The sequence below is a fragment of the Oryza glaberrima genome, chromosome 12 (genome assembly GCF_000147395.1).
Source record: "Oryza glaberrima chromosome 12, OglaRS2, whole genome shotgun sequence".
NCBI classification, from domain to species: domain Eukaryota; kingdom Viridiplantae; phylum Streptophyta; class Magnoliopsida; order Poales; family Poaceae; genus Oryza; species Oryza glaberrima.
In genome coordinates, this window is record NC_068337.1 from 21,359,343 (window position 1) to 21,385,686 (window position 26,344).

At 41.6% G+C, this 26,344-nt stretch overlaps 2 protein-coding genes across 4 annotated transcripts; both read left to right on the forward strand.

The window, feature by feature from the left end:
- The first annotated feature begins 13,147 nt into the window (after positions 1-13,147).
- On the forward strand, positions 13,148-16,596 carry LOC127756658 (uncharacterized). The gene is made up of 4 exons (XM_052282016.1): positions 13,148-13,631; positions 14,710-14,913; positions 15,026-15,255; positions 15,526-16,596. Exons 1-4 carry the CDS (start codon positions 13,436-13,438, stop codon positions 16,138-16,140), a joined length of 1,245 nt encoding a protein of 414 aa, XP_052137976.1. The 5' UTR covers positions 13,148-13,435; the 3' UTR covers positions 16,141-16,596.
- A 3,162-nt stretch (positions 16,597-19,758) lies between these two features.
- On the forward strand, positions 19,759-22,745 carry LOC127756705 (uncharacterized). 3 transcript variants are annotated; one of them, XM_052282076.1, is made up of 5 exons: positions 19,760-20,065; positions 21,114-21,186; positions 21,275-21,318; positions 21,440-21,669; positions 21,931-22,745. In XM_052282076.1, the coding sequence occupies exons 1-5, from the start codon at positions 19,873-19,875 to the stop codon at positions 22,543-22,545; spliced, it is 1,155 nt and encodes a 384-aa protein (XP_052138036.1). In that variant the 5' UTR covers positions 19,760-19,872; the 3' UTR covers positions 22,546-22,745. The 3 variants fall into 3 exon arrangements, with proteins under 3 accessions (XP_052138037.1, XP_052138038.1, XP_052138036.1); XM_052282077.1 differs by lacking the exon at positions 21,275-21,318 and having other exon boundaries at positions 19,759-20,065; positions 21,453-21,669; XM_052282078.1 differs by lacking the exon at positions 21,275-21,318 and having other exon boundaries at positions 19,759-20,065; positions 21,486-21,669.
- Positions 22,746-26,344: the final 3,599 nt, after the last annotated feature.

The following is a 26,344-nucleotide window of genomic DNA, read 5'->3' on the forward strand; positions in this document are numbered from 1 at the left end:
ATTTTAGAACGGAAATTCTCACATTAATATAAGAAAAAAAGAAGAGTTAGAGTTCTAGTTATATTATTAAAACAGCCTTGAAAGAAGGCACCACGTTCGCTGTGGAGGCTGGAAATTCCCACATTAATCGGAGAAAAAGAAAAAAACGAAGAGTCCAAGTAGAAATACAATTTAAAATAACTGAAATTCGAAATTAAAAGTAAGAAATATTGAAAGAAATTTCCATATACAAACCCAATACGACATTAATCAAAATTCGAAATAAAAATAAAATAAAATCCGAAATTACCAAAAAAAAAGAGTCTAAGTAGAAATACAATTTAAAAATAGCTGAAATTCGAAATTAAAAATAAGAAATATCGAAAGAAGAGTCCATATAGTAACCCAATACGAGATTAATTAAAATTCAGAATAAAAATAAAATAAAATCTGAAATTAGCAAAAAAAAGATGAGTCCAAGTAGGAATACAATTTAAAAATAAATTAAATTCGGAATTAAAAATAAGGAATATTGAAAGAAGAATCCATACAAGAATCCAATACGAGATTAATTAAAATTCGGAATAAAAAATAAAAAATCAAAATTAGAAAAAAGAAACGAAAAGAAGAGTTCAAGTAGGAATATAATTTAAAATTAACTAAAATTCGGAATTAAATATAAGCAATATTGAAATAAGAGTGCATATAAGAACCCAATAATAGATTAACTAAAATTTGAAATAAAAAAAATAAAATATAATATGAAATTAGGCAAATTAAAAAGAGAGTTAAAATAGGAATATAATTTTAAAACAACTGAGTTGAAAATAAAAATAAAAATATCAAAAGAACACAATACGAAAAATAAAATAAATTCTGAAATGAGAAAAAGAAAAATAAGATATCAACTAGGAATACAATTTATAAATAACTAAAATTGGTGAGAAAAAAATAAAGATTACTAAAAGAAAAAACCATCTGAAATACATTACTTGATTAATTAAGTAGCAGGCCTATAGAGTAGCAGAGTGGCGGCGGTTGAAGGGACATCTAAAAACTATTAATAAAACACCAAATAGAATCCTAATGACGATTAAAAGGAAGTAGAACAGACAGGTCGTGAAGCAATCGGTTAAAGCGGGTGGCAGGACTTCTAGAAAGTAAAAAAAACCCAATGATAGTTATATTTGATTTTTAAAATCTTAATAATAAAAAAATGAAAGGCAACGGGCGGGTAATATAGGAGTACAATGGCAAAGTTATGTTCAACTTTTACAATCCTAATGACAATAAAGAGTATGCGGCGGACAGGTCGTAGAGGAGTATGGTGGCAGCGTTTGACGGGATTTCTAAAAATTATAAAAAAATGAAACCCAACAAGATAATAAACTTTAAAAACTATAAGGTCCAATTTTTAAAGGTTAAGGCTTCTAAAAAGTAAAAAAATTAAACCCCAATGATAATCCTGTTTGATTTTAAAATCTCAATAACAATAAAGAAGGGCTGCAGCGGGTGAGCCGTAGAAAGTCGCTGATGTTTTGGCGGAACTTCTAGAAAGTAAAAAAAAATGAACCTAAATGATAATTATGTTTGATTTTTAAAATAGCAATGACAATAAAGAGAAGATGCAGTGGACGGTCGTAGATGAGTATAATGGCAGTGTTTGACGGGACTTCTAGAAATTATAAAAAAGATGCCCAATAAGACAATAAACTCTAAACCTATAAGTTTTTAGATCCAATTTTTAAAAGTTTCAAGGAGAATGAATAGAAAACAGTGGTAGATCAAGCAAGCAAATAAAGAATAATATGACAGAAGTAAGGGGTATCAACCGTTGTGACTTTTAAAAACTAAAAAAAATAGAAACACGAGGATAATAAGGTTTAGTCTTTAAAAATCTTAAGACAACGAGATAACTATTTAATAAATTTGAAGTAAAATTATATTAAAAATATATAATTTTATATGGGTGCTAGCCGCGCAATTGCGCGGGCCACCCAACTAGTTTCAACCAAAATCCAAACTTTGCACTTAACTATAAACACAGCCCTTCTGTATTACTCATATGGCACCAGATTCTTGGAATGGTTCCAGCTGGACCTATATGCCAGAGTTGATGTGCACATCTGTTTCATGAAAAGATGTATAAAGAATGTGGATGTTACTAGTAGCTACTAGTATCTGCTATATGGCCAAATCAAGACTGTTCATTACAAATCATGTTTCAGGCCTACTGTCAACAACTGGGCAGTTAAGTATTTAACTATTTGCCGCTTTTAGATATGACGTTTAACAATTTGTTACTAATATGTTTATAACATGTGGGTCCTTGTGTCTATAATATGTTAAATGTCTCGTCAGCAAAAGGCAGGCCATGTATGTGTTGTTTGCAATCCAGGAATGCAGGTGATTAAAACCTCTTGTTTCCCCACATTGATTGATGCTATTCCTGCATTGCCATCCCAATAATTCATCAAGATATGCTCCTTTTAGCCTCAATTAGCTGATTCTGTGACGATCCATGCTATAACTGCACCTAGGCATCCCAGCCTCATCTTTACATTACCTGTAAATGCAAAATGAATCTTCCTAGTAACTATCATGTATGTACATGCAGCACATACCAGAAGCTCTTGAAAGTTGCATAATAGGAGCATCTGGATTTGGAGTCTTTCGCAAAATACGGCGAAAATCTAAAGTTAAAACTGAATCAATCCTGCAAAAATGTCGACAAGATTAGGGGAATATTTTTCCATCACATGCTGTGATCCGGTGGATGCCTAGAGATAAGCCAAATGGAGATCAGGAAGACTGAAAAAACAGGAGAGCGACATGAGACATTCAGAGAACCTGGCACTGATCCTGGAGGATGACAGGTTCAGAAAAATGGTTTGACCACAAGAACATAGCTGAGCAACAGGCCAAGAAACCACTGAAAATGGATCGAATCTCGTGTGATCCAAAAATATTTGTATTCAGGTGAAAGGCGATCTTGTGTGATTTTGCCATGCTGGTGCTGCTGATTTGGGGGAATCAAAACGAATATGAAATTAAATCGCAGGATATTAGAGTAACCTGGACGCATCTGATGAGCTGACCCTGTCCTAAATCATCTTAAATATCTTTATCATTATGATATTTATTATCTCTTATTAAAATGGTTGACAGGGTGCAGTATTCTTGTATGCTAGTGCTTCTCTCTTGACAGACTTCTTGTGCTGCAAGAACACAACAATTATTTTCAATCCAGGAGTAGACCTACGACCGTTTTAGGCCGAAACAATTTTTTTAAGATATGGACATGTACAAATACGACAACATAAGACTATATATGTATTTTTTTCTAGCAGAGAAAAAAAAAGTTTATATAGACAGATTGTGACCCCATGACTGATATAACAAGCTTAAGCAAGCTCTCTGACTGTCAGACAGGATGATTAACCTCTGTTTAAACTCTGATAAAGCTTTGTTTGCATAAGCAAAGATGATCCTAGCAGGCTAGCTAGCACAAATCCTCTCAATCAATAGAAAATTTTATCTAGATTTTCTCACCGATTCGCCGCGTTTGCATGCACATGTCGAAGAGGTCATTGCTTACAGCAGCAAGAGTCGGCAGTCGCTCACCACATGCACATACCGTTCACTTCCATGTGCACCGTTTATAGATGGCAATGGCCCGGTTCCCATTTCCCTGCGGTGAATTCTCCTATTAGGAGATAAAAATGGTTAGAATTAGTTTTTCCATTGAAAATTAAATGAGAGAAATTATGTACACGTCAGATTTTGCGGCGGCAGAGATAATCCTCAATTACCGGCCTCCGGGGTATCCGTCCCCCGCGGAGACCTGTATAGGGTCCAAATTTACAATTTTTTTACATCCTATGTGATTACTTGTGATCTTGGATAAATGATAATCTTATTTGTTATCATGTGAGTTTGTCAATATTATTAATATAAAGTGTGAATATATGTGGTGTATTGTATATATAATTTGATATCTATATATGGTTTTAAGCGGCTATGAAGACCCATCGGGATTAATTTCCTGTGTAAGAGCGGGATGGAACAAAGTTTTTTCCGTTGTATTTCGCGGGGACGAAAACAGGGAAAGTTTTGACTCACTGGGGTAGGGAGGACTGAGGAGGATGTATTATAGATGGCCAAATGGGCCGCCTGGCCCGGCACGGTCCAGGCACGACTGGACCTGGGCCGAGGTTAGTCGGGTCGGCACAGCCCGACCTACATGCTGGGTTGGGCCGTGCCTACCCACGGGCTACACCCATGGCCCAGGCACGACTCGAGTCAGACTCGGACCGTGTTTGGACCGGACCAAACACATAATAGCCACCGTGCTTCTCCATAGAATAAGCCTATTTTTCCTCCCTTATTTCTTTGGGCTATGTCTTATATGGCTGGAATAGTCTATTTTGTATTCCTCTTCTCTTTGGGCCGTGTCTTATATGGCTGAGTTAAGTCTATATAGGGTCCCTCAACTTTTTTTCTTTAATCCTGCCGGGCCAGGTCGGCCCACCGTGCCAAGGCATCGGCTAGGCACGGCCCAACTGTCTGGCCGGGCTGGCATGAGCCTGACACCAATCGTATCGTGCCGTGCTTGAGCTAAGCCAATTGGTCATGCCGTGGGCTGGGTTATCAGGCCTCAGGCCTTATGGTCATATATAGGATGTATTCCCCGTTGTCATCTCTAGCACCGTTGGCTGAACTCGCCAACCGGGATGCATCTTGGCCCATAACGGTGACAACATAAATAAGGAAATAAGTTATGGGCCAAGATAGGCTTTCTTTTCCTGTTCTCCCTTGTGGCCTGGACTTATGGACCGTGGAGTAAAGTTGCTGTAACTAGATAGGCCAACTTTTTTTTTTAGATAATGGAATATAATATTCCGGCCTTTGCTCAAAAAGAACTACAGCCAATTATTACAAAGATCCACTCCAGAAGAGAGTGTAGTTCAAGACAAGTTGAACACACCAAACAAGAGAAGAGAGGACCCAAACTGAGAAAAGCAAAATAAAATGTGGAGCTAGAAGGCCTCGTCAAGGCCTAGGACTGAAGTTCGAAGCCAATGCATAGACCAATGACAATATCCTTGCACGAAGAGGTTTCTCCAAAGCGGTGCCCCCAAGGAGGATGCGACGTGGATCGCCGCCACCGCTCGTTCGGAACCGAAGAAAGGTTTTCACCCGGAGAATATGGTAGGGAAATGAAAGGGGTATGCTAAAACAACGCCTCCAAGGAGGGGAACGACGCCAAACGGTGTTGCCGTTGTCAGCCAGCCAAATGGCTCGGCAAGGCTTTTGCCCGCGATTCCCTGTCCAAACCCACACCACCAATCCGCACAAAAAGGATCGTCGTCGGTCAACAACATTGTCCTTTCAGCGATTCGGCCAAGGCCACCGCCCACAGTTGTTCCCGCCGTCGACGGCGCGCCCACACCCGGACTCCTCCTTCCCCGCCTTCACATACCGCCGCTGCCGACGACGCACCGTTAGCCGGATGATGGCCTTCAACCATCGCCGCCATAGGTACCATCGTCGACAGCCGCCATCGCCACTGCCACAGCCACCACCATCGCCAGCCGCCACCGTCAGCCACCATCGCCACCGCCACCGCCACGGACACCCCCGTCCAGCCACCACCGTCTAGCCGCCACCGTCGCTAGCCAACGCCGCTAGACGCCAACCGTCCAGATCCGGCCGGGGTGGCGCGGATCGGAGGTGCAGCGCGAAGCACGGGTCGCCAGCATCATGGAGGAAGGCGTCACGGGTACGGCGTTCACAGCCGGAGCATTGACGAGGGCGCGGCGCCTCCCTCGTGGCGGCGAGGTTCTTGACGAGGGTCGGCGTCGCGGCACGCGCCGCAGTCTGCCGCCGTCGTCGCCAACTTCGTCGCCGCCACATCCGCCACCATCGCCGCCGCTAGCCACCCCCCTGCCAGGTCCGCGGAGCGGCGCCGGCGACGACCGAGCCCGTCGCCGGTCACCCCGGCCAAGCGGGGAGACCAGATCTGGCGACGCCGTCGCTGGAGCCGCGGAGAGCCGACACTGTGACCGCCGCGCCCAACTCCGCGCCGTCCCCGTCGCCATGACCTTGCCGTCCCGCCGCCATCGTCGCCACGCCCGCGCCGGGGCGAGGTGGAGCCGAGGAGGATGGCCCCGCTGCCGCCATCCCAACGCATCGCCCGGCTTTGCCGGCGACGAGCTCCGGCGGCGGCGAAGCACGGAGGAGGGAGGAGGAGGGGTGGCGGCGGCGGCTAGGGTTTCGCCCTGAACTCCCTGATAGGCCAACTTAGATGGAATAATTCCACTTTGACTCTCAAAAATATTGATCCAATCTACCCTTATTTGCAACACCAGATATCTTGGTTCTCCAACTATCGAAACCGGCCCAATTTAACGCTCAGGCAATATTAATAGTGGTATTTGCTGACGTGACATGTAGCATCCCAATCATTAAAAAAGTAGAGCCCACATGCCATACTCCCCTCACCCTCTCTCCTTCTCTTCCCCATGATTTCTCGACAGCAGCTGGGGGGAGCACATGCACCGTACGTGGTGGGTGGCGGCAGGGCGACGGAAGCAAGGGAGCAGGGACGAGGAGCGACAGCGTGGAGCAATGGCGACGAGGAACGGGCGCGGGAGGCGGGAGGATGGAGAGGCCAACGTGTGGCCTCCCTCCATCCTCCCCGACGCCGACGGTGACCAGGCGAAGCGACGACGCAGCCTAAGACGGAGCAGCGGTTGGAGCTCAGCCTCCTCACGCGTGGCTTCTTCCCCCGGCTAGCTCCCTAACACCCCCTACTCCTTCCTCGGCATTGCCGATCGCCGGCGACGACGGCCCCTCCTCCACCTCCGACACCGCGGGCCCCCTCCCCGACCACCGTCCACTACGAGAGTCGCGAACCCCTTCTTCTTTCTTCTTCTTTTTGGACTAGCTTGTCGCTGACCGCGCCCGTAGCAGCCTCGCGCGCGGAGGTTAGGGAAGCCGGTGGCAGGGACAGGAGGCTCGGGCCGGGGTCCGCCGCGCCGACGTCGAGGCGACGGTGTTCTCGCGTTCCCGTGTCCTCCGCCGTCGCCTAGCTCCCGCCGCAGCGCCTGTGCTACCATCGCCGCGCCCATGAGCATCTCACTCTACACTCGTGCAACTCGTGCTCCGCCACCGATGCCGACCTATGTCGCCTGCACCGCACCAGGAAGAGAAGGAGAAGGGAGGAGAGAGAGAAAAGAAAGAGGAGGAAAAAAAAGATGGAGGCAATGACATGTTGGTCCCACACATTGAGTCAGCCAGTCAAATAAGTCAATGCGCCACATCAGTGAAAACCACTCACAAAAGCACTAAGGGGGTTATTTTTTTGCACCGGTTTCAATAGTTGTGGGGGTTCAAGTGGCCATCATATTTGGTATTGCGGTTGAGGGACACGAATTAGATTGGAGCTATATTTGAGGGACTCAAAGTGAACTTATTCCCAACTTAGAAACCCATTCTGGGTTCCACTAGATTCGGTGATTAGTAGTTTGGACCCAATTTGATCACAGGCCACAATGAACTTTGGGCCCAATTTGATCAATAGTCTGGTTATTAGTAGTTTGGGCCCAGATGGGCTTCTTTGCCTGTTTCCTTATGTCCTTTATTTCCCCTTCTTATATTTCTTTTGAGTTTCCCACATTTTGTATGAGTTGTTGTTTCCCTCCAGTAGCAATTTGTGTGGTTTTCCCTTTTCTTTTGTGGGTCCTGTGGTTTTTCTGACAATTAATATGCTTTAAGGTTTTTCAGTTTTTCTTTCTTGAACTCATGGATTTTTAGATCGGACCTAAATCTTTCCTCAAACCAAACAATCTCCAACATAGACATCTCCTAATTAAGAGGGAGAGTCAAGTTATATAACATAGCAAGAAGTGATGAACTCGATCAGAAGAAAAATTACTGGGGGTCCTATATATACTTAATTCCTCCATACTATCTAATTATTAACTACTCCCTCCGTCTCTAAATGTTTGACGCCATTGACTTTTTTAAATAGGTTTGACCGTTCGTCTTATTCAAAAAATTTAAGTAATTATTAAATTTTTTCCTATCATTTGATTCATTGTTAAATATACTTTTATGTATATATATAATTTTACATATTCTACAAAAGTTTTTGAATAAGACGAACGGTCAAACATGTTTAAAAAAGTCAACGGCGTCAAACATTTAAAGACGGAGGGAGTAATATACTAATTAATATAACACAAAATAGTTAAAATTGAATAATTTACTCAAGGTCGTGTGACGAAAATGTCACTGCTAGCAAGGGGACGAAAATGTCTTAACCGTTGAGCCATCACATCGTCCTTGCGAGACACACGGCCAATCGGATTTGGTCCTGCCAAAGGACGATCATCCTCGTGCAGAATCTAAACACTGCATCAAGCCATCAACCACTGCACATGTGATGCAAAATTAAGCTTTGGGGGCAAATGGACAACTAGACAGTTGGTCACTTTGTCCCCTCTCATGACCAGATCTGGCCTACTAAATTCTCTCCCAAATCCACCATTTAGGCTGCAAATCAGTCTCCTGCCACCACTAATTATTCCATCCATGCATGTACATTCATAAATTTGGCCTGATTTCAGGCTGGTTTTGAACCCTAATTTGGACCCATTTGCAACCAATATATATCCAGAGCTCATCATGTGTCATGGAGAGATTATAAGAATCTGTCTCTCTGCATGCACATGGCTTCACTTGTTGCATACTTGACAATCACATATGCATCTACTTGGCTCACATGCTAATGCATGATGGGTTTCAGATTAATTACACCACAAAAGGGCTAAAAGCATGATTCATCACCATCATATATATCTCATGTTGATCACTGTTCACTCTATCTTGTCTGATTGTCTCTGCATATATGGATTTATCCATGTAGAGTATAATATGTGTGTATCTTTCGGCTTCATGTCGGCAAAAATGATGATCAAGATTGAGCTGAATATCTATCCACTTAACCGCCATAAGCATGGCCGGCATGATGTATCCACTGTCGTGATCAGGACACGTGTCGTGACGGCATGCGCTGTTGACCGGTCAAATAATGATTAGTGTCAGTGGCATTGCTGGTGTGTGCTCACTATCCCCTAGTGACTGATGATCATGTGGCGAAAAGTTAGCTGATAGTGGTTTTGTGATAATAAACTAATTAAGGTAGCTAAATCTAAGCTTATCTGATAATCACATGGCAGACAGTGAAGCCAGAGCAGTGGATGAGCTCTGCTTTTGTTGATTGGCATCTTCTAACCGTTTGATTTCTTGTTTGTTTGCGGCACAAATTGCTGCCTATTACTCCCTCCCTCCCAAAATAAGTGTAATTTTGCACTATTCATCTCCAACGTCTGACCGTTTGTCTTATTTGAAAATTTCTTATGATTACTATTTTTATTTTTATTGTTATTAGATGATAAAACATGAATAGTATTTTATGTGTGACTATTTTTTAAAAAAAATCATAAATTTTTCAAATAAGACGGACGGTCAAACGTTGGACACGGAGTTCCACGGCTGCACTTATTTTGTGACGGAGGTAGTACTTTTTTACATTCTTAAATAATTGTCGTGTTATAAATTCATGCATATAAAAATCTATAAAACTGATTATTAAATCCCTAAAAAAACCTTCCCCAAAAAGAAATATCCGGCACAACACTTGGAGTTGTTATGTTCATAAAACTATTGCGAGATATACTTGATAGTACAATGGTAATGGTTGTGTTGTTTCACCCTGAGGTCTCGTATTCAATCCCTAACACGCTCATAATTTCTTCTTAAAAAAATGTTTGGAGTGACGTCTCTCTCTAAATCTTGTTTTTTTTTTCAGAAAACTATTCAGATTTGCCATATGGACATATGGTTACACCAATGTGTAGAGATTTATATCATCAATGTAGTTAGATCAACGGACATGAACTTAATTAGGTCAAATTGCAGCCTAATTGACCATTGCCTGTGCATGGCTTGTCCTGATGCAGCGTGTGCAAACATAAATGTGCTGTCTGGTCCAGTAGGAGCCATGTGGGCTTTGTGTGCTACACTGTGTTGGTGCACATGAATCTGAACACTTAAATTTCCCCCTGTTTCTCCAACAAATGGCAATATTAAAGTTCCAAACAAATGCGTGATCCAACACTAGTTGAAAACGAAAGGAGAAACAACATGGACAACTAATTACTTATAAAAAAGCACTAAATCACGCCCCGTTTTGAAAAAACTAGAATCTGTCAATTAAACCGTTGAAATAAAATTAATTGTCTCCGTTAAAAATTCCCATAGAATCCAGGTAAAATTCAGACGTACAAAAGAGTGCCATCATTAGCACGTGTAAGCTCACAGGAGCATGTCCCTATCATATTACTGTGTGACGGATCATGACCGAAGACACGAGGGCATGGGCAGCGCGAAGGCTGTCCGTTGTCCTGCGATCCCAATCTTCCTTCTCATTTTTGTTATGACAATAATGATGTAGGGTAGGGAAAAAGATAGGGATAGGAGAGATGTTATATATCTCAAAAATTAGTCTTTGACTCCTGCCATGAGTTCTAAAAAGAAAATCCCATGACGGATTGGTGAGCAATCAGCCTCACTGCCGGATGCATGCATTCATCCAGTCCAAGATCACAGAGAGACAGTGCCATGCTCTGAAATCCGAATGCTGGCTGTCCCCTTTTGAGAAGGTTTGAAACCCTTCCTCATCCGCACGCAAACAGAGCAGTAAATTAATACATAATTAACTAAGATTTAGAAAATATATCACTTTAATAGTTTAAAGTATTTTTTTATGAAATACATACTATTTACTAGTTTTACAAAATATACGCATGAAAAACGAAGAAGACGAAGTTAAGTATCTCATACGTAGCAATAAAAAAACAAAAAGACTAAATACTCCTATTTTATCAAATCTCGATGCAGCTATTTCTCACTTTATCTACTCCTAATACAATTATTCTTCATTTTCACAAAATCTGATGTAATAATTTCTCAAAAGTAAACTTAATTATTTTGAGGCAAATGGAAGGAAAAAAATTTATTAATACTAAGTTGGTTTATTTCGTTTTAAAATAAATTAACCCCGTAACATTTTCTAATACGAAGTTGGTTTATTTTAGAACGGATGGAATAGAATACAGCGGCGGAGACGAATTTGCTGTGGTGCTCGGATGAGGCCGGCTGGCCGGGCGCAGAAGATCCGTGGACTCCGTGGGTGGTGGTGGTGGCCGCGCGTGCGTGCGCCGCGCCCACCCGTCGCTCTGTGGGCGCGACGCTGTGTGGCCGCATCTGCGCACGCTCTCTCTCTCTCTCTCTCTCTCTCTCTCTCTCTCTCTCTCTCTCTCCGGCGACGCGATGCCGGCCGGTGGACGGCGGCTTGTCGCCGAGACTGACCACCCCTGCCACATGGGCCCCACCACGTAGGTGCTCCCACGTGGGCACACGTGTACGTATGTGTACATTGTACATTTGTACTCGTATATACACACGTATATATGTAGACAAGATGCAGTAGAATGTGAACTTTTTTCTCTCACTCTCTAGAGGAGAGCATCCTGCATTAGATTATCGTAAACGGATTAATTTTTCCACAAAAATGAACCTGCTTTGGAATACATATGGTTTTTAAAAAGAAATTCTTACTAACGCAGAATTTTTATAGGGAAAAAAATGCCTGAGAAGAATCAAGTTGTCCTAAAAGAATCCACCTGTAATACAACTTCTACTATTACATAGATTTTTTTTTACGGAATCAACACCCTAGATCAGTTAGAATATTGTTCTTAAAATTGAACCTGCTTGATTTTAACCAAAAAAACTTCTTTAGAAACCAAACATTTTTCTAGGAAAAAAAGGACTGAGAAGAATCAATTTTCCTAAAATATCCACCTACAGCACAACATTTACAATCACATAGAAATCCTTTTTTTTCAAAAGAAAAACTAACACCCAATATCAATTAGCAGCAGCTCAGTAGAATTCGAATGCTTCATGCAATTAATACAAACCAATGTAAAATACAGAGATCCTAGCATTGTGCAACAGTACAAACCAAGGTAAAATACAGAGATCCATATCAATTATGAATATTTTGCACCACAATGACATGAGCAGAGCCGAAAGGGAGTGTCCCATGGCCATTGCCCCAGGGGACATGGTCCCATAAATTATTTCAGACATGGAAAGAGATGCCCCACCAAACAATATAAACTAAACCAAGTCCTACTTTAATTAACTAGCTAATCAATCTCCCTCCAAATCCAATGCATAATCACATACATTAGCATAAACATATCACTTGGATTGATTGGCAACTGTGCACTATAAATACCCCCACCCATGCCTCATTGCATACCAAACCTTCTTCCCCAAAATCTCCAGCCACAACCAGAAGAAAGAGGCACCACTCTGCTCAACCTATACATTTTTAGAGAGAGAAGCTGCAAAGGGTGTGTTAGAGAGAGATGGAGATGTGCATGGATGACAAGTGGAAGCTCACCAAGAAGGGCAGCCGAAGGTTGGAGGAGGGCCGGGCTTCGAGAGGCCCATCCCGGTCTGTGCCAGGGCGGCTGGCGAGCCTGGTGAAGGAGCAAAGGGCCAGGTTCTACATCATGCGTCGCTGCGTCACCATGCTCGTCTGCTGGCGGGACTAGTGATCGATCTCTTAGAGCTACGGGCCTAAACGGGTCGGGCTGGCTGATGCATCAAGAGGTCGCCTTGCCTAGTAACAAATTTATTTGTTTAGTGATGATGTTTGTTCTTTCTTTTTTTTTTTTTTTTTTTTGAGAAAGAGAGCGATGTGCCTTTTCAGTGGCCATCCTGTGGTAGATAGTTGTTAATTTGTGTGGAAAGAATTAAATAGCTTACGTTAGCTGTTTGAGCCATCCATACAGAAATGTAAACTGTGACAAGTGTCTCTTTGAAAGACTAATACATTCCATGGTTTCTAAATCAAATTCTCTACAGTACCTACAGTACAGTAGTCTGTTCAATTTTTTCCACTAAATTTCTCCATCTCAAGGAGGCACAAGAAATGTTTGTGTATGTTATGTCTGTAATTACTTTTAGGCATTGTATTGCAAGTTCCCGGACAGTTTGCTCACCCGCACAAATAACTCTGCAGTTTGCTCAATTTGCACGAAATTCATCTGAAATGTTCATGTAGGATTCGCACTTTATAAGCGCTAGTGCCTTGCCAAGTCGACACGTGGCTCTCCTCCTCCGAATTCAGAAGTCCACTACTCCTGGACCCACCCGTCAATGCCATGCCGTGGGCCCCACGCGGCAGCGATGTGGTCCCCACCTCGCCGCGCTTGGTCTACTGCCGCCGTTGCTGCGGCGGCCATCGCCTTCCTCGATTCCTCCTCTCGCTAGGGTTTGCGGGAGAGCGCCGCGGCGGAGTTGAGGAGAAATGGAGATCGACGGAAGCGGAGACGAGTCGGCGGCGGCGGCGAGCACTGACCCCGGCCGCGGCAGGAAGAGGCCGCCTTCCCCCTCAACTCCGACTCCGAGCGACGACGGGGAGGACTCCGACGACGGCTGGGCGGTGAGCGACAGCGGCAGCGAGGAGGAGGAGGAGGAATACGACGACGAGGAGGAGCAGGAAGGTACAGGATGAGTTCTAAATCTTCTTCTATCTGAATGATGAATAATTCCTGAATATTTTGTTTCACGAGTCGTTAATCTTATTCAGTTTTTCGGTTTCATGTATGTTCCCCTTGTTTGATTCAGACCGAAATGCCGAGCACGGCGAAAATTTCAGATAAAAAAAACAACGTGCTAATCTGTTTATTTGATGATAAGTAACATATATTCTGGTTAGAAGTAATTTCAGGAATTTGATTGTCTTATGATAAGCCAAACTAAAAAAAGAAAAAAAGAGAGAAAGAGAGGAAATAGCATACTGCAAGTCTGATACTGCTGGATAACTGAAATGTTGCTTCACATGTGCCCTCACTCCATACTGTACAAGTTGCAGAAACAGAAGAGGATCATTTACTTCATTAGGTACATGGCTGAGAAAAAAACCTGGCAATAACAACTTGCAGTTACTAATATGTACTTGTATCGAACTATCAAGGCGGCAATCAAGTTGCAGTGCAGTGCAGAGTGTGTTCCTTTTCTCTACAGAGTTACAGTTACACACTTTGAGAATGTTAGCGATTCAATGCTACATGCCGCAATATAATGTTCAATGCAGTGCAGTGGCAGTCCACCATTCAGTTAATCTAGTGCCTCCTTGCTTTTTATAAGTTCCCGTTCCCCTCTTTGATTCAGACTGAAATACAATTGAAAAAAAAAGGTGCTCATCAATTTCCTTAATACTTTTAGCTTGTGATTGACAACTTGGATTAGGATTTAGGATTCAGTTCTTGCTCTTTGATTGGGTGACATTGGAAGGAACATCACTAAGAATATCTTGCTTGAATTAGTTCCTACCTAATCCTACTTGTAATGAACTTTGGCAATAATATAAAATGCAAAAAGGAAAAAAAAATGCAACCTTTTATTCTATATTCAGTATACATAATTACAGACTTTTTGACTTAATCAACTTCCATCGCTATGTTTTCTGTCAAGTGTCTAATTTTAGCTTGCATACATATGATAGATGGTGGTAGATCAAACTACAGAGCCATGGAAATTGTTTCAGTTGATTGATTTTCCTATGATTTTTTTGTATAGGGATGCACCGCCCATTTACTGTTGATGATTTTCCAAGGCTTAGTAGTGACCATTCTGTGCAGACTGATGCACTCTATGATATTCCACATCTTCGTCTTCGAGGCCCTTCACCACTCAGTCTTTTCCGTGCATTCAATGATCCTCTCACTGACAAACGCATGCATTGGTTTGGTTCTTATTACCGACTCGACGATGAATCTGAAAGTAAATGCCTCCTTTTTCCTTTGACTTTTCTGGTGCTATTATTTATCACATCATCATCTATATTTAACTCTAAATCTGCACACTTCTCATTCATTAATTATCAATTTTGCAGTCACTGTTGACAATGCTGGGACTGTTGATTGCTTAAATGGGTGTTGGTGCCTTTCGATGAATTTGCTCCAGTTCATTGATCTGAGAATCTCTGGCTATTGCCATACCCAGCCTGGACGTGCCAAAATCTTCGGTTTCTTTGCGGTGCGGGATGACTTGGAACCTCTGCGCAACTATGTCTTCAGGCATGGGATTGACAGTTATGAAGCTGTGTCTGTGAAGACAAAGACGGTAATTTAGTTTGCAAACATGTGACTTTTTACTTCCATACTTATCTTTTGGCATGTTTGACATTTAGTCATTATTTTTGTAAGTTTGGATATTTCTCTTGATTGCATCATCACTGTACACAGTAACAATCTAATAGTAAAACTTAAAGTAATATCCTCATTGTCAATAGCACTTCTCTTGATTGCATTATTACACATTTACTGTTGGTATGTGATGTTACTGAAGAATAACTCAAATACATGACGTAATACTTTGTGTTCCTCATTGTAGGGTATGGCATGTTTACCATTGACTAGCCCTGCTCGAGGTATTTGCATTACAAGCCGTGCACTGTTTGAATTCCAACTCTGTATTCGGACTGAAGACTCACCTGAGGCTGAGGATGAGCCCATAGGTGAAACATTGATTGAAAGATGCACTGAATTCACCAACATTTTAAGATCAGCATCATTCACCAAAACTGTTCGTCTGTATGGTGAGAAGTGTGGATTGGATGTGAAGTTTGCTCTGCTGGTAAATGCAGTTCAAGCAACAGTTGATGTTGAGATTATACATTCACCTGCTTGTGGCCTTAATTTGAAGTTATATGCCAAAACCAGTGGCTTCAGCAATGTGATCCGTCTCTTCCGAGGTGTTGCACAATCTGGTCGCAGAATTAGATCTCTTGTGGCGGTGGTACGACGTAGTCACCTTGATCTTTGTATCGAAGGGTCTCCAGCAGATATCGGTCTTGGTGAGAAGCTGCCCTTTGTAAGGTGGGAGCACAAATTTGGTGCTGGTTTTCATAGAACTGCAGATGAAGTGGTGAAGCTTGGCGATTTTACCACAATTTCTGTGAAAGTTACATGGAAAGCTGTCGACAAGCGTCCGCCGCCGAAGGGATAGAGGAGCTTCTATATGCAATGTAAAAATTGGAAGATGTTATGTGTTTGGCATCTTTTTGTGCGCTATCTCGACACCTATAGAGTTATACTCTTAACATGCTTGACTTCGAGCTGCCTAAGTGTCAGGGACAAATTTGTCAGAGTAATGTAGAACTTTTTGAAACGTATATGTTAGCAAGGCTAGTGATCTCTTAGGGTGGCCATGGATCTGTCAATAGGGCTTTGGACCCTGCTGCTCGCAGCCGACTAACAGATTTATCTGTTTACTGATGATATGGTTCCTTTTGTAGATAGTAGCCAATTTGTGTGGAAAGAAAAAACTTCCATTAGCTGTTTGATCCATCCATACTGAAATGTAAACAGTGACAATGTCTTTGTGAAAGACTGATAGAATTTTTATGGTTTCTGAATGAAACGTTGTAAAGTAGATGACATTCTTGCTGCCTTGTGAAGAGACCCGCCGTTGTGTTTCTGAAGAATGCACGTTGATTTGCAGTTTGGTACAAAACATAGCTTTAATTTGGTACCCAATGCCTGTAGGTTTCCATCAGGCGTGGAATTGCATTGCAAGTTCCTGAACAGTTTGTTCAATGTTCAGTCATGCACGCAGAACTGCAGAGAAATGTGCAGTGAAAAGTCTCGGGCCAATCAGAGTGGCAGAGACTCACCACCGGCTGGCTAAAAAAGGTGAAGAGTCTGTAAGGGCAAGTTTTATACTGGAGGTAAGTGCCACATCTAATTTAAACCATGTCATCTTCTCATTAGTTAAGAGGTAACAAGTACATGTCACCTCTAGTACACAAACCCCAATATTAGTTTACTCTCAGAGCAAGTTCAATAGTATAGCCAACTACTAGCTCCAATTCATTTATAGCTAATCTAATAGCTCATTCATACAATAGTTACATACTACACTATTAATACCTAGTCCCACCTGTCATAGACACACTGCGTCTTGAAGTCCGTGCTACAGCTGGCTACAAATCTATAGCCCGCTGCTCTTCTCTCTCCTGATTTATCTTCTTAAAATATGTTTCCAGCTGGCTTATAGCCTGCTATTGTACCTGCTCTCACATCATCTTATATTTTTCTTGGAGATTGTGTGGAGGTTGCCCCTTGCATGAGGGGTGGCTCATTCTCTCTCTCCTAACTTTTCTCCAACTCATCACCTAATCCTATGTGGTAAATTTAGGGGCAACATGAAGCGGTTATAGTACTTGCCCTAAGTGCCATCACAAAGAATGCAACATACTGTATTAGTATGATGCTTGAGGCTGTGTTTGCAACCCCATGTTCCCAACCCTTCTCCCTTGTTTTCCGCACGCATGCTTTTCAAACTACTAAACGGTGTGTTTTTTGGTAAAAATTGTCTATACGAAAGTTGCTTAAAAAATCAAATTAATCCATTTTTTTAAAAAATTAGCTAATACTTAATTAATCATGTGTTAAAAAGTCGCTCTGTTTTATGTGCAGGAGGGGTGGGTCCCATCAGGGTAACTTTGCTCATCTACACAAATTAACTAATTGCGCTAACATTATCCACGTCTCCACTTCATACTCGTGAGTCGATCCGCCCCTCCATCATGTCCTACGCTGCGTGCTTGTGCTCCGCACCTTGAGCAGAACGACGCTAGCAGGAGGCATCAGCTGCTGGGAGGCACTGACATAGGTGGCAAACTGGCAACGTTGGCCATAGCAGTAGCAGGGTGATGCTTGTAGCAAACACGAGGGAAGGAAAAGTTGGAGCCGAGGAGAGGGCACTGGCGGCAGATGGTTCGCCGGTCGGCCAATTAGCGGTGCCACGTGTCCTTTCCCTGCACTTTACCATTTGATACTTATACTCCATGCGTCCCTTAATATAAGGGATTTTGACATTTTACTTGCACTGTTTAACCATTCATCTGATTCAAAAAATTTTAGAATTATTATTTATTTTATTTGTGTTTTACTTTATTATCCAAAGTGCTTTAAAAACAATGTTTCGTTTTTTATATTTGCCCAAATTTTTTAAATAAAACGAGTGGTCAAACAGTGCAAACAAAATATCAAAATCCCTTATATTAGGGGATGGAGGGAGTACCATGTGCTCGTATCAGCTAGTGGCTATCATTATCTAAAATACAAAAATCAGCTAGTAGCTATAGGTATTAGCTAGTATCTACATGGTACCCTTAGGAATACCAGGCCTGATACGCTACCTCCATCCCAAAATATATGTCATTCTAGGTTGTTTAGTATGTACTAAGGTTAAGAGAAAAAATTACTATAATACCCCTTAGTAACTAATGTATAGTTGGATGTGAGATGGTGGTTGGGGGTATAATGGGAAGAAATTTGAATTAGAAGTGGTTGGTGTAACAAGTAGTACTTCTAAGTGATAACCATTTTGGGATAACTTTTGAATGCTAGAAAAACAAGTATTATGGGACGGAGAAAGTATTATGAGTATCAGGTCTAGTACCCATGATACAATATATATCAAGTCTAAAATCTATGGGTATCAGTAGAGCTCGTGACGGTCGGCGTCCTTCCTGACCTCATTTTTTCCTAGTTGTTCCCGTATCGGCATGGGAGCCGGATCTAGTGGGCGTCGCCATGCTGCAAGCATGATACGAAGGAGGATGTCATGGAACCAATCCCATCCGTTGCCCTCGTCGCCAACATGCGCTCGGGTTGGATCCGGTGATGGTAAGGCCATAGACCTTTAGATCCGGTGTTAGCAGCCCGCTTCCTGATTCACTGATGAGTGGCACGGAGCAGCAACCAAGAGTGGAGCACATGTGAATGAGCAGGGACCAGACGACCAGTGAAGGGAAGAAGGCACGATGATCCATTTCCAAGCTGGCTCGGACAAGGAGGAAGAGGGGAGGGAGGAGGAGAAGCACACAAGGAAGAGGGTGGCAATGCTAGGCGGAGAGCGATGGGCGGAAGAGGAGCGTGTCTAGTGGATAAGGAGCACTACTCATTTTATCCCGTTCTCGCTCCCCTAGATGAGACACCATGCTGTAGTTTTTCTGTTTTATTATTAAAAAAATATATTTTTCGCTGCCTTGTGAAATATGAAGTTTATCAAAAGAGATCCTTGTGTTTCGGAAGAATTTCGGTTGGTGTATGCAGGCAAAGCCTGACAACGCAGAAATATCATACAATACATTATTCTTTAAAAAATGTCATACATTGATGGAGAATTTAGAAGGAAGATAAATTGAAGGAAATAATGCAAATCGAAGAAATATCATACATGGATTTAACTTAGCATCCAATGCTTGTATGTTCTGTTAGGCATTACATTGCAAGTTCCTGGACAATTTGTTCGGTCATGCAAATAACTTTATAGTTTCTTCAAATTTTACGAAATTCGTCTAAAATTTTTCCGTGCAAAGAGGCTTTATAAAATGTTTGTTTTTTCAAAGATAAGAAATGCTTGTATGTACAGATCACAGATGTACTCCAATACTACGGTCTGCAGTTGGGCGCTAGTGCCTTGCAAAATCGACACGTGGCCCTTCCCCTTCCGGAGTTCGGAAGAAGAAGCGACCCAGGACCCAGGACCCACCTGTCAGTGAAACGAACGCCATGCCGTGGGCCCCACTCGGCAGCGATGTGGCCCCCACTTGCAAAATCGAGGACGCTAGCGAGCGTCCTCGATTTTCCTCTTGCTAGGGTTTGTGGGAGAGATCGCCGGCGGTGGCGGCGGTGGCGGCGGCGGAGGCGGAGGCGGTGTTGAGGAGAAATGGAGGTCGATGGAGGCGGAGACGAGTCGGCGGCGGCGGCGATGGCTGACCCCGGCCGCGGGAAGAAGAGACCGCCTTCCCCCTCAACTCCTCCGACTCCGAGCGACGACGGGGAGGACTCCGACGACAGCTGCGCGGTCAGCGACGAGGAGGAGGAGGAAGACGAAGACGAAGGCGAGGAGGATCAAGAAGGTACAGGATGATCACTATAATTCTTTTACTATCTGAATGGCTCCTGAATATTTCGTTCGACGAGCCTCTGTAATCTTGTTCAGTTTTCGGTTTTTAAATTTTCCCCCTCTTTGATTCCGACTGAAATATGTAATGCAGAAAACAACGTGCTAAGCGATTTGCATATTGGTTTACTTTTTTTTTTTGCTTGTTCTTGATGATAAGCCACAGAGATTCTGGTTGAAAGTAATTTCAGGGATTTGATTGTCTCATGCTATGAATCTGCTATTGCTGAATAACTGAAATGCTGCTCACTTGTTGGCATGTGCCCTCACTCCATATTGTACTGTACAACAGTACAAGTTTCAGAAACAGAAGATGTGCATTAGGTACGTAGCTGAGAAATATCTGAGTATCTGACTAACAACCTACAGTTACTAATGTGTAGTTGTATGAACTATCAAGGTGCGGCGCAGTGCAGTGTGTGTTCCTCTTCTCCACAGGGTTACACTCACACACTTAGAGGATGTTAGCAATTCAATGTCTGCATGCCGCAATATAATGTTACATACAGTGCAGTGGCAGTCCATCATTGAGTTAAGCTAGTGCCTCCTTGCTTTTTTTATAAGTTCCCTTCTTTGATTCAGACTGAAATATAATGGGAAAAAAGGTGCTTATCTATTTACTTGGTTCTTTTAGCTTGTGATTGACTATCTGGATTAGGATTTAGGAACCGGTGCTTTGCTCTTTGATTGGGTGACACTTCAACGAACATCACTAAGAACATCTTGCTTGAATTAGTTCGTACCTGTTCCTACTAAACTTTGGTAATAATAACACACACACACACACACACACACACACACACACACAAAGAAAGAAATGAGTGTGCAACCATTCATGTACGTTCAGTGTATAGTCTTTTTGACTTGTCGATTTCCATCGCTATGTTTTCTGTCACGCGTCTAATTTTAGCTTCCATACAAATGATAGATGGTGGTAGATCAAACTCCAGAGCATTTGAAATTGTTTCAGTTGATTTAATTATCCCATGATTTTTTTTATGTAGGGATGCACCGCCCATTTACGGTTGATGATTTTCCAAGGCTTAGTAGTGATCATTCTGAGCAGACTGAAGCACGGTATAGATTTCCAGATCTTCGCCTTCAAGGCCCTTTTTGCACTCATTCTTTTCCGTGCCTTCAACGATCCTCTCACTGACAAACGCAGGCATTGGTTTGGTTCTGATTACCGACTCGATGACGAATCTGAAAGTAAATGCCTTCTTTAAATTAACTTCTTTGAGTTCTCTGGTGCTTTCTTTTGTCATATCATCATCTATAGATTACTGTAAACCTGCACATATTTCTCATTCTTTAGTCATCAATTTTGCAGTCAATGTCAACAGCGCTCGGACCGTTGATTGCTTAAATGGGTGTAGGTGCCATTCGATGAATCTGCTCCAGTTGATTGATCTGAAAATCTCTGGATATCGCCATACCCAGCCTGGACGTGCCAAAATCTTCGGGTTTTTTGCGGTGCGGGATGACTTGGAACCTCTGCGCAACTATGTCTTTAGGCATGCCATTGACAATTATGAAGCTGTCTCTGTGAAACCAAAGACGGTAATTTAGTTTGCAAACATGTGACTGTTTGCTTCCATACTCATGTTTTGGCATATTGACATTTAGTAATTATTTTCGTAAGTTTGGATATTTCTCTCAATGCATGTAGCACAATCCAATCTAACAGTAAGACTTAAAATAACATCGTCACTGTACATAGCACTTCTCTTGATTGCGTTCTTACACATTTACTTGTGCTATGTGATATTACTGAAGAATAACTCGTATACATGATGTAATACTTCGTGTTCCTCATTGTAGGGTATGGCGTGTTTACCATTGACTAGCCCTGCTCGAGGTATCTGCTTGACAAGCCATGCGCTGTTTGAATTCCAACTCTGTATTTGGACTGAAGACTCACCTGAGGCTGAGGATGAGCCCAAAGGTGACACATTGATTGAAGGATGCACTGAATTCACCAACATTTTAAGATCAACATCATTCACCCAAACTGTTCGTCTGTACGGTGAGAAGTGTGGATTGGATTTGAAGTTTGCTCTGCTGGTTAATGCAGTTCAAGCTACAGTTGATGTTGAGATTATACATTCACCTCCTTGTGGCCTTAATTTGAAGTTATATGCCAAAACTAGTGGCTTCAGCGATGTGATCCGTCTCTTCCAAGGTGCTGCACAATCTGGTCATAGAATTAGTTCTGTTGTGGCGGTGGTGCGATGTAGTCACCTTGATCTTTGTATCGAAGGGTCTCCAGCAGGTATTGGTCTTGGTGAGAAGCTGCCCCGTGTAAGATGGGAGCACAGATTTGGTGCTGGTTTTCATGGAATTGAAGATGAAGTGGTGAAGCTTGGTGATTTTAGCACAATTTCTGTGAAAGTCACCTGGAAAGCTGTCGGCAAGCGTCCGGCGCCGAAGGGATAGTGGAGCTTCTATGCAAAGTAAAAACTGGAAGATGTTATGTGTGGCAACTTTTGTGAGCTATTTCCATGTATTAATATAGAGTTTAACTCTTGGCATGCTAAACTTTGGTCTGCCCTAATGTCTTGGGCAATCTTGCTAGAGCAATGATAAACTTTTGTAAACATTTGCGTGATGCTAATTGGATTCTTATTTCGGTGCTACTCTGTTGTCTATGGAAGTTGATCAAGGAGCACATGTTCAATAATTTGTGTTGACTAAATCCTGAATATGCTTTGCACATGACAGTTTAATGATCCATGTGACACCTTGCAGACTGTATCTTTGCTAGTTAGTTGCTGTTTATCTTGAAGCTTTTACCTTAATAAGATGTAAATGCTAGAGATTCCTATGCTAATTGTGAAATAGAGAAATAACTTGAAATCCTCACAATAATCCGAGGAATGAAGATCTGAGGCATACAATTTCTGTTTCGCAACATGGAACTTGTTTAGCTATGTCTCCCGTACTCATGATCCAAAAAAGTATCGAAAGGAACAAACAAAAATTTCACTTTTCACCAACCAATTTCTCAATTGGAGATAACATACTGCTTGGATTAGTACTCTACACGAGACAAGGTCTAATTATTGGAGGCACAAATCGAAGTAAAGAAGAAATAATATGATTTAAAGAGACATACATCAATTGACTCTGAAAATAGTAGCGAAACAAAATAACCAAGCAAAGCAATTGTCATGCATGCAGTAATGTGCAGTGGCACACATCTTGAATAAACAGAAAAGATATCCGGCAAAAGTTATCTGACAAACTTCAATATTCTGATTGACAAAACTTATAAAGCCTGCTCAATTAGGGGGCTCCTCTAGAAACAACATCTGCTACCATGCATATGTACATAGCAGCATTGTAGATGCCACTACAAAACTGACATTTTGGAGTACATGTGCTGCTACAAAAATTGGCTTAGGCAGATGACCTTGTACTAGTTCACTATGTTCATATATCTGAACACACATCTACCAAGCATGCCCAGTTAACATGTTCTTAATTGCCAGGGTTGTGGCAAGCAAGTTTCACTAACAAGAATGTGACACCTATTTATACAATAATGACAACTAACAAGATAGTAACATTCAAAATTTCAGAGCATGTATGTGAGTGAGCACTGGAATTTCCTAGCACCCTGATAGCTTCCTTATTTGATTATTGGTCTTGTTGTTCTCGGTTAGTTGTTTTGACTCAAGAATAGCATCCAGACTCCTCAATGCTTCTTGCTGCTGCTGCTGCTGCTGCTGCCCTGGCCTCTTGATTGTTTCCGAGCTTGTCGTCCATGCGCAGCTTCAGTCTGCTCACCCACTCATTCATCCCACCTTGACCGGCACATGATCCCAAAAGTTTTCACAGCATTCTTCACTATCTCTGAGGTTTCTTCTGAGATAATCACCTCCATCTCATAACCATTCTCATCATAGAAGTTCCTGCTCATGCCACACCAATTGTTTATCAACTCCTTATCAGTTCCAACCACTGCCACCAGATTTTGGGTCAACGAATTCATCATTTTTTGTTCCACAGGTAGAAGCCGAGGGCCTTCAAAGAGCAGGATAAGGAAAATGGCGACCGCTTCTTTAGCTTTCTTCAGATCTCTCCTACCCTCACCATATCTAGCCAAAGTATGGAATGCTGCAAGAAGTTGATGGTACCCAATCTTCAGCTCTGACACTTCGCATCCAAGTAAACTAGGATACATCCCGTTGGTATGAAGTGACTGAGAGTTCTTCATTATGTTTGGAAGAGTGTCGTGATCAATCTCAAATCTGTTCCCTTTATCAGTAATAAATCCTCTGAACCAATTCTGATACTTATCAGCTACTAAACAGAGCCTCAAGTTACCATCTGTAATTTCTATGATGTATATGCCATTAACATCAGTTAAATTTTGAGCTGGAGTTACTGGGACAATCATTTTCTTTCCATCCACAACAAAGGTGAACTTCACATCAGTGTCCTTTCTCATAGCTTTTCTGATATCCTCGACACATGTATCATAATTCTCAGCAATTTTTTTCATATCTCCAATCTTAAAAGTCGCGATAGGATCAGGGATTTCCTTTATCCATACCAACAAACATATTTAAGATTTATGAACTAGATACTGAAGTATCAAATTAATGCACACGAAACAGTACTATTGCACCTGTACACTATTGTGATTTTAAAGCTTAGTTTTGTGTCAACTCTAAATGAACATATTAGTGATTGTAAGACATAAAAACAACATCACAGTATATAATAGAAAACAATTTATTAGATACACTTTGACTAAGCAAGTTAAACAACACCAAATAGGGATGTAATTTTCTTTTAAAAAAGGGATTGACTGGACCTTATGCTTGTATTTATGCACAATTCATATATGCACTACATATGCTCCCAAATGAATTTATTGCAACAAAATGCATAGTGCTTTATCAATATTTTTATACAGTGGCATGAGAGTGTCACAGGGTTGTAGGGCAGGAGGCAGATACAATCCATTAAATATTTCCAGATGTACTAGACATACTCCCAGGTTCCGTTGAAAGCAATGAAACAAAACATCATTAAATATTTATGATATAAATGTCAATTTGTCAAATAACAAACATCAATTAGCAGTATATGTGGTGTGTATGTAAACTGCTTATTTTTCACTAATACTTAGAGTGGTGTTGTATAGATTAATCATTTCAAACTTTGCAATGCAAGACATATCCAATTGGAACCAGGAGTCTATGACTAGATATAATTATTTCAAATGCCACTAATGAGCAATTACTTGCATAAAAATATATAATGAAGAATTAAATTATCATATAGCAGTAATAGAAATGATCAACCACACGATTTTGAATAAGAAAAGGAGTAATTAACACCAACAGCTAGGTAACATGGCAACATCTCTGTTGGAGAGCTTTGTCTAAAAACTGAAGGGAAAATAATTGCAGATCAAGGTATAGTAATATAGTACTGCCAATTAAACTCAAAACGAGTCTTAGAGGCATTAACACACTTACTGCATCCAGCTAGAAGGGTGGCTTGACTGGCTCATTCGATTGATCAACTCGGGCCTTTTGTTTTCCTTTCTTTGGGGCCATTTCTCCTTTCGTTCCTTTGTCAAGCTACGATGTTTTCCTACTTCTGCACACCCAACCAAACAAATATGACTATAGGAAACAAACAAATATATACATTCCAATTTACAGTAATTCAAAAAGGAAATGTAAATGCAAATGCAAATGTTGGAAGTGATTTTTTTGGGGGAGAAGTGGAGGATTTGCCACTCCAAAACGTTGCATCTATTTGCGGAATCTGTACCATCTATCAACAAATTAAGAATTACTAGTTGACATTCCTGTATCATTAGATTTGAGATAAGATGGCTTGTATATATGACCCATTTAATTTGTTTATTTATATATACACAGGGGTGCTAGTTAGCTAGCAATGCAAGCATGTACTTAATGTGTATAAGTAACTGGAACTAGCTATATATAGATGGGAATTGTAAGATTGATTAATTAATGTAGCACAACACTGGTATAAATCTCTAAAGGCCTTGTTCGGTTAATGCTTCCCAAAGAGGATTGAGAGGATTTGTTCTATAACTATTGCGATGTGAAATTAATCCCCACAATCCTCATCAATCTCTTTCTCATAGAGATTAACCGAACGAGCCCTAAACAAAAATGATCGATCCATCTCACTTTGCTCGTCCCAAATCTCTCCTATATATGTCAATTTAATCCAATGATCAGCA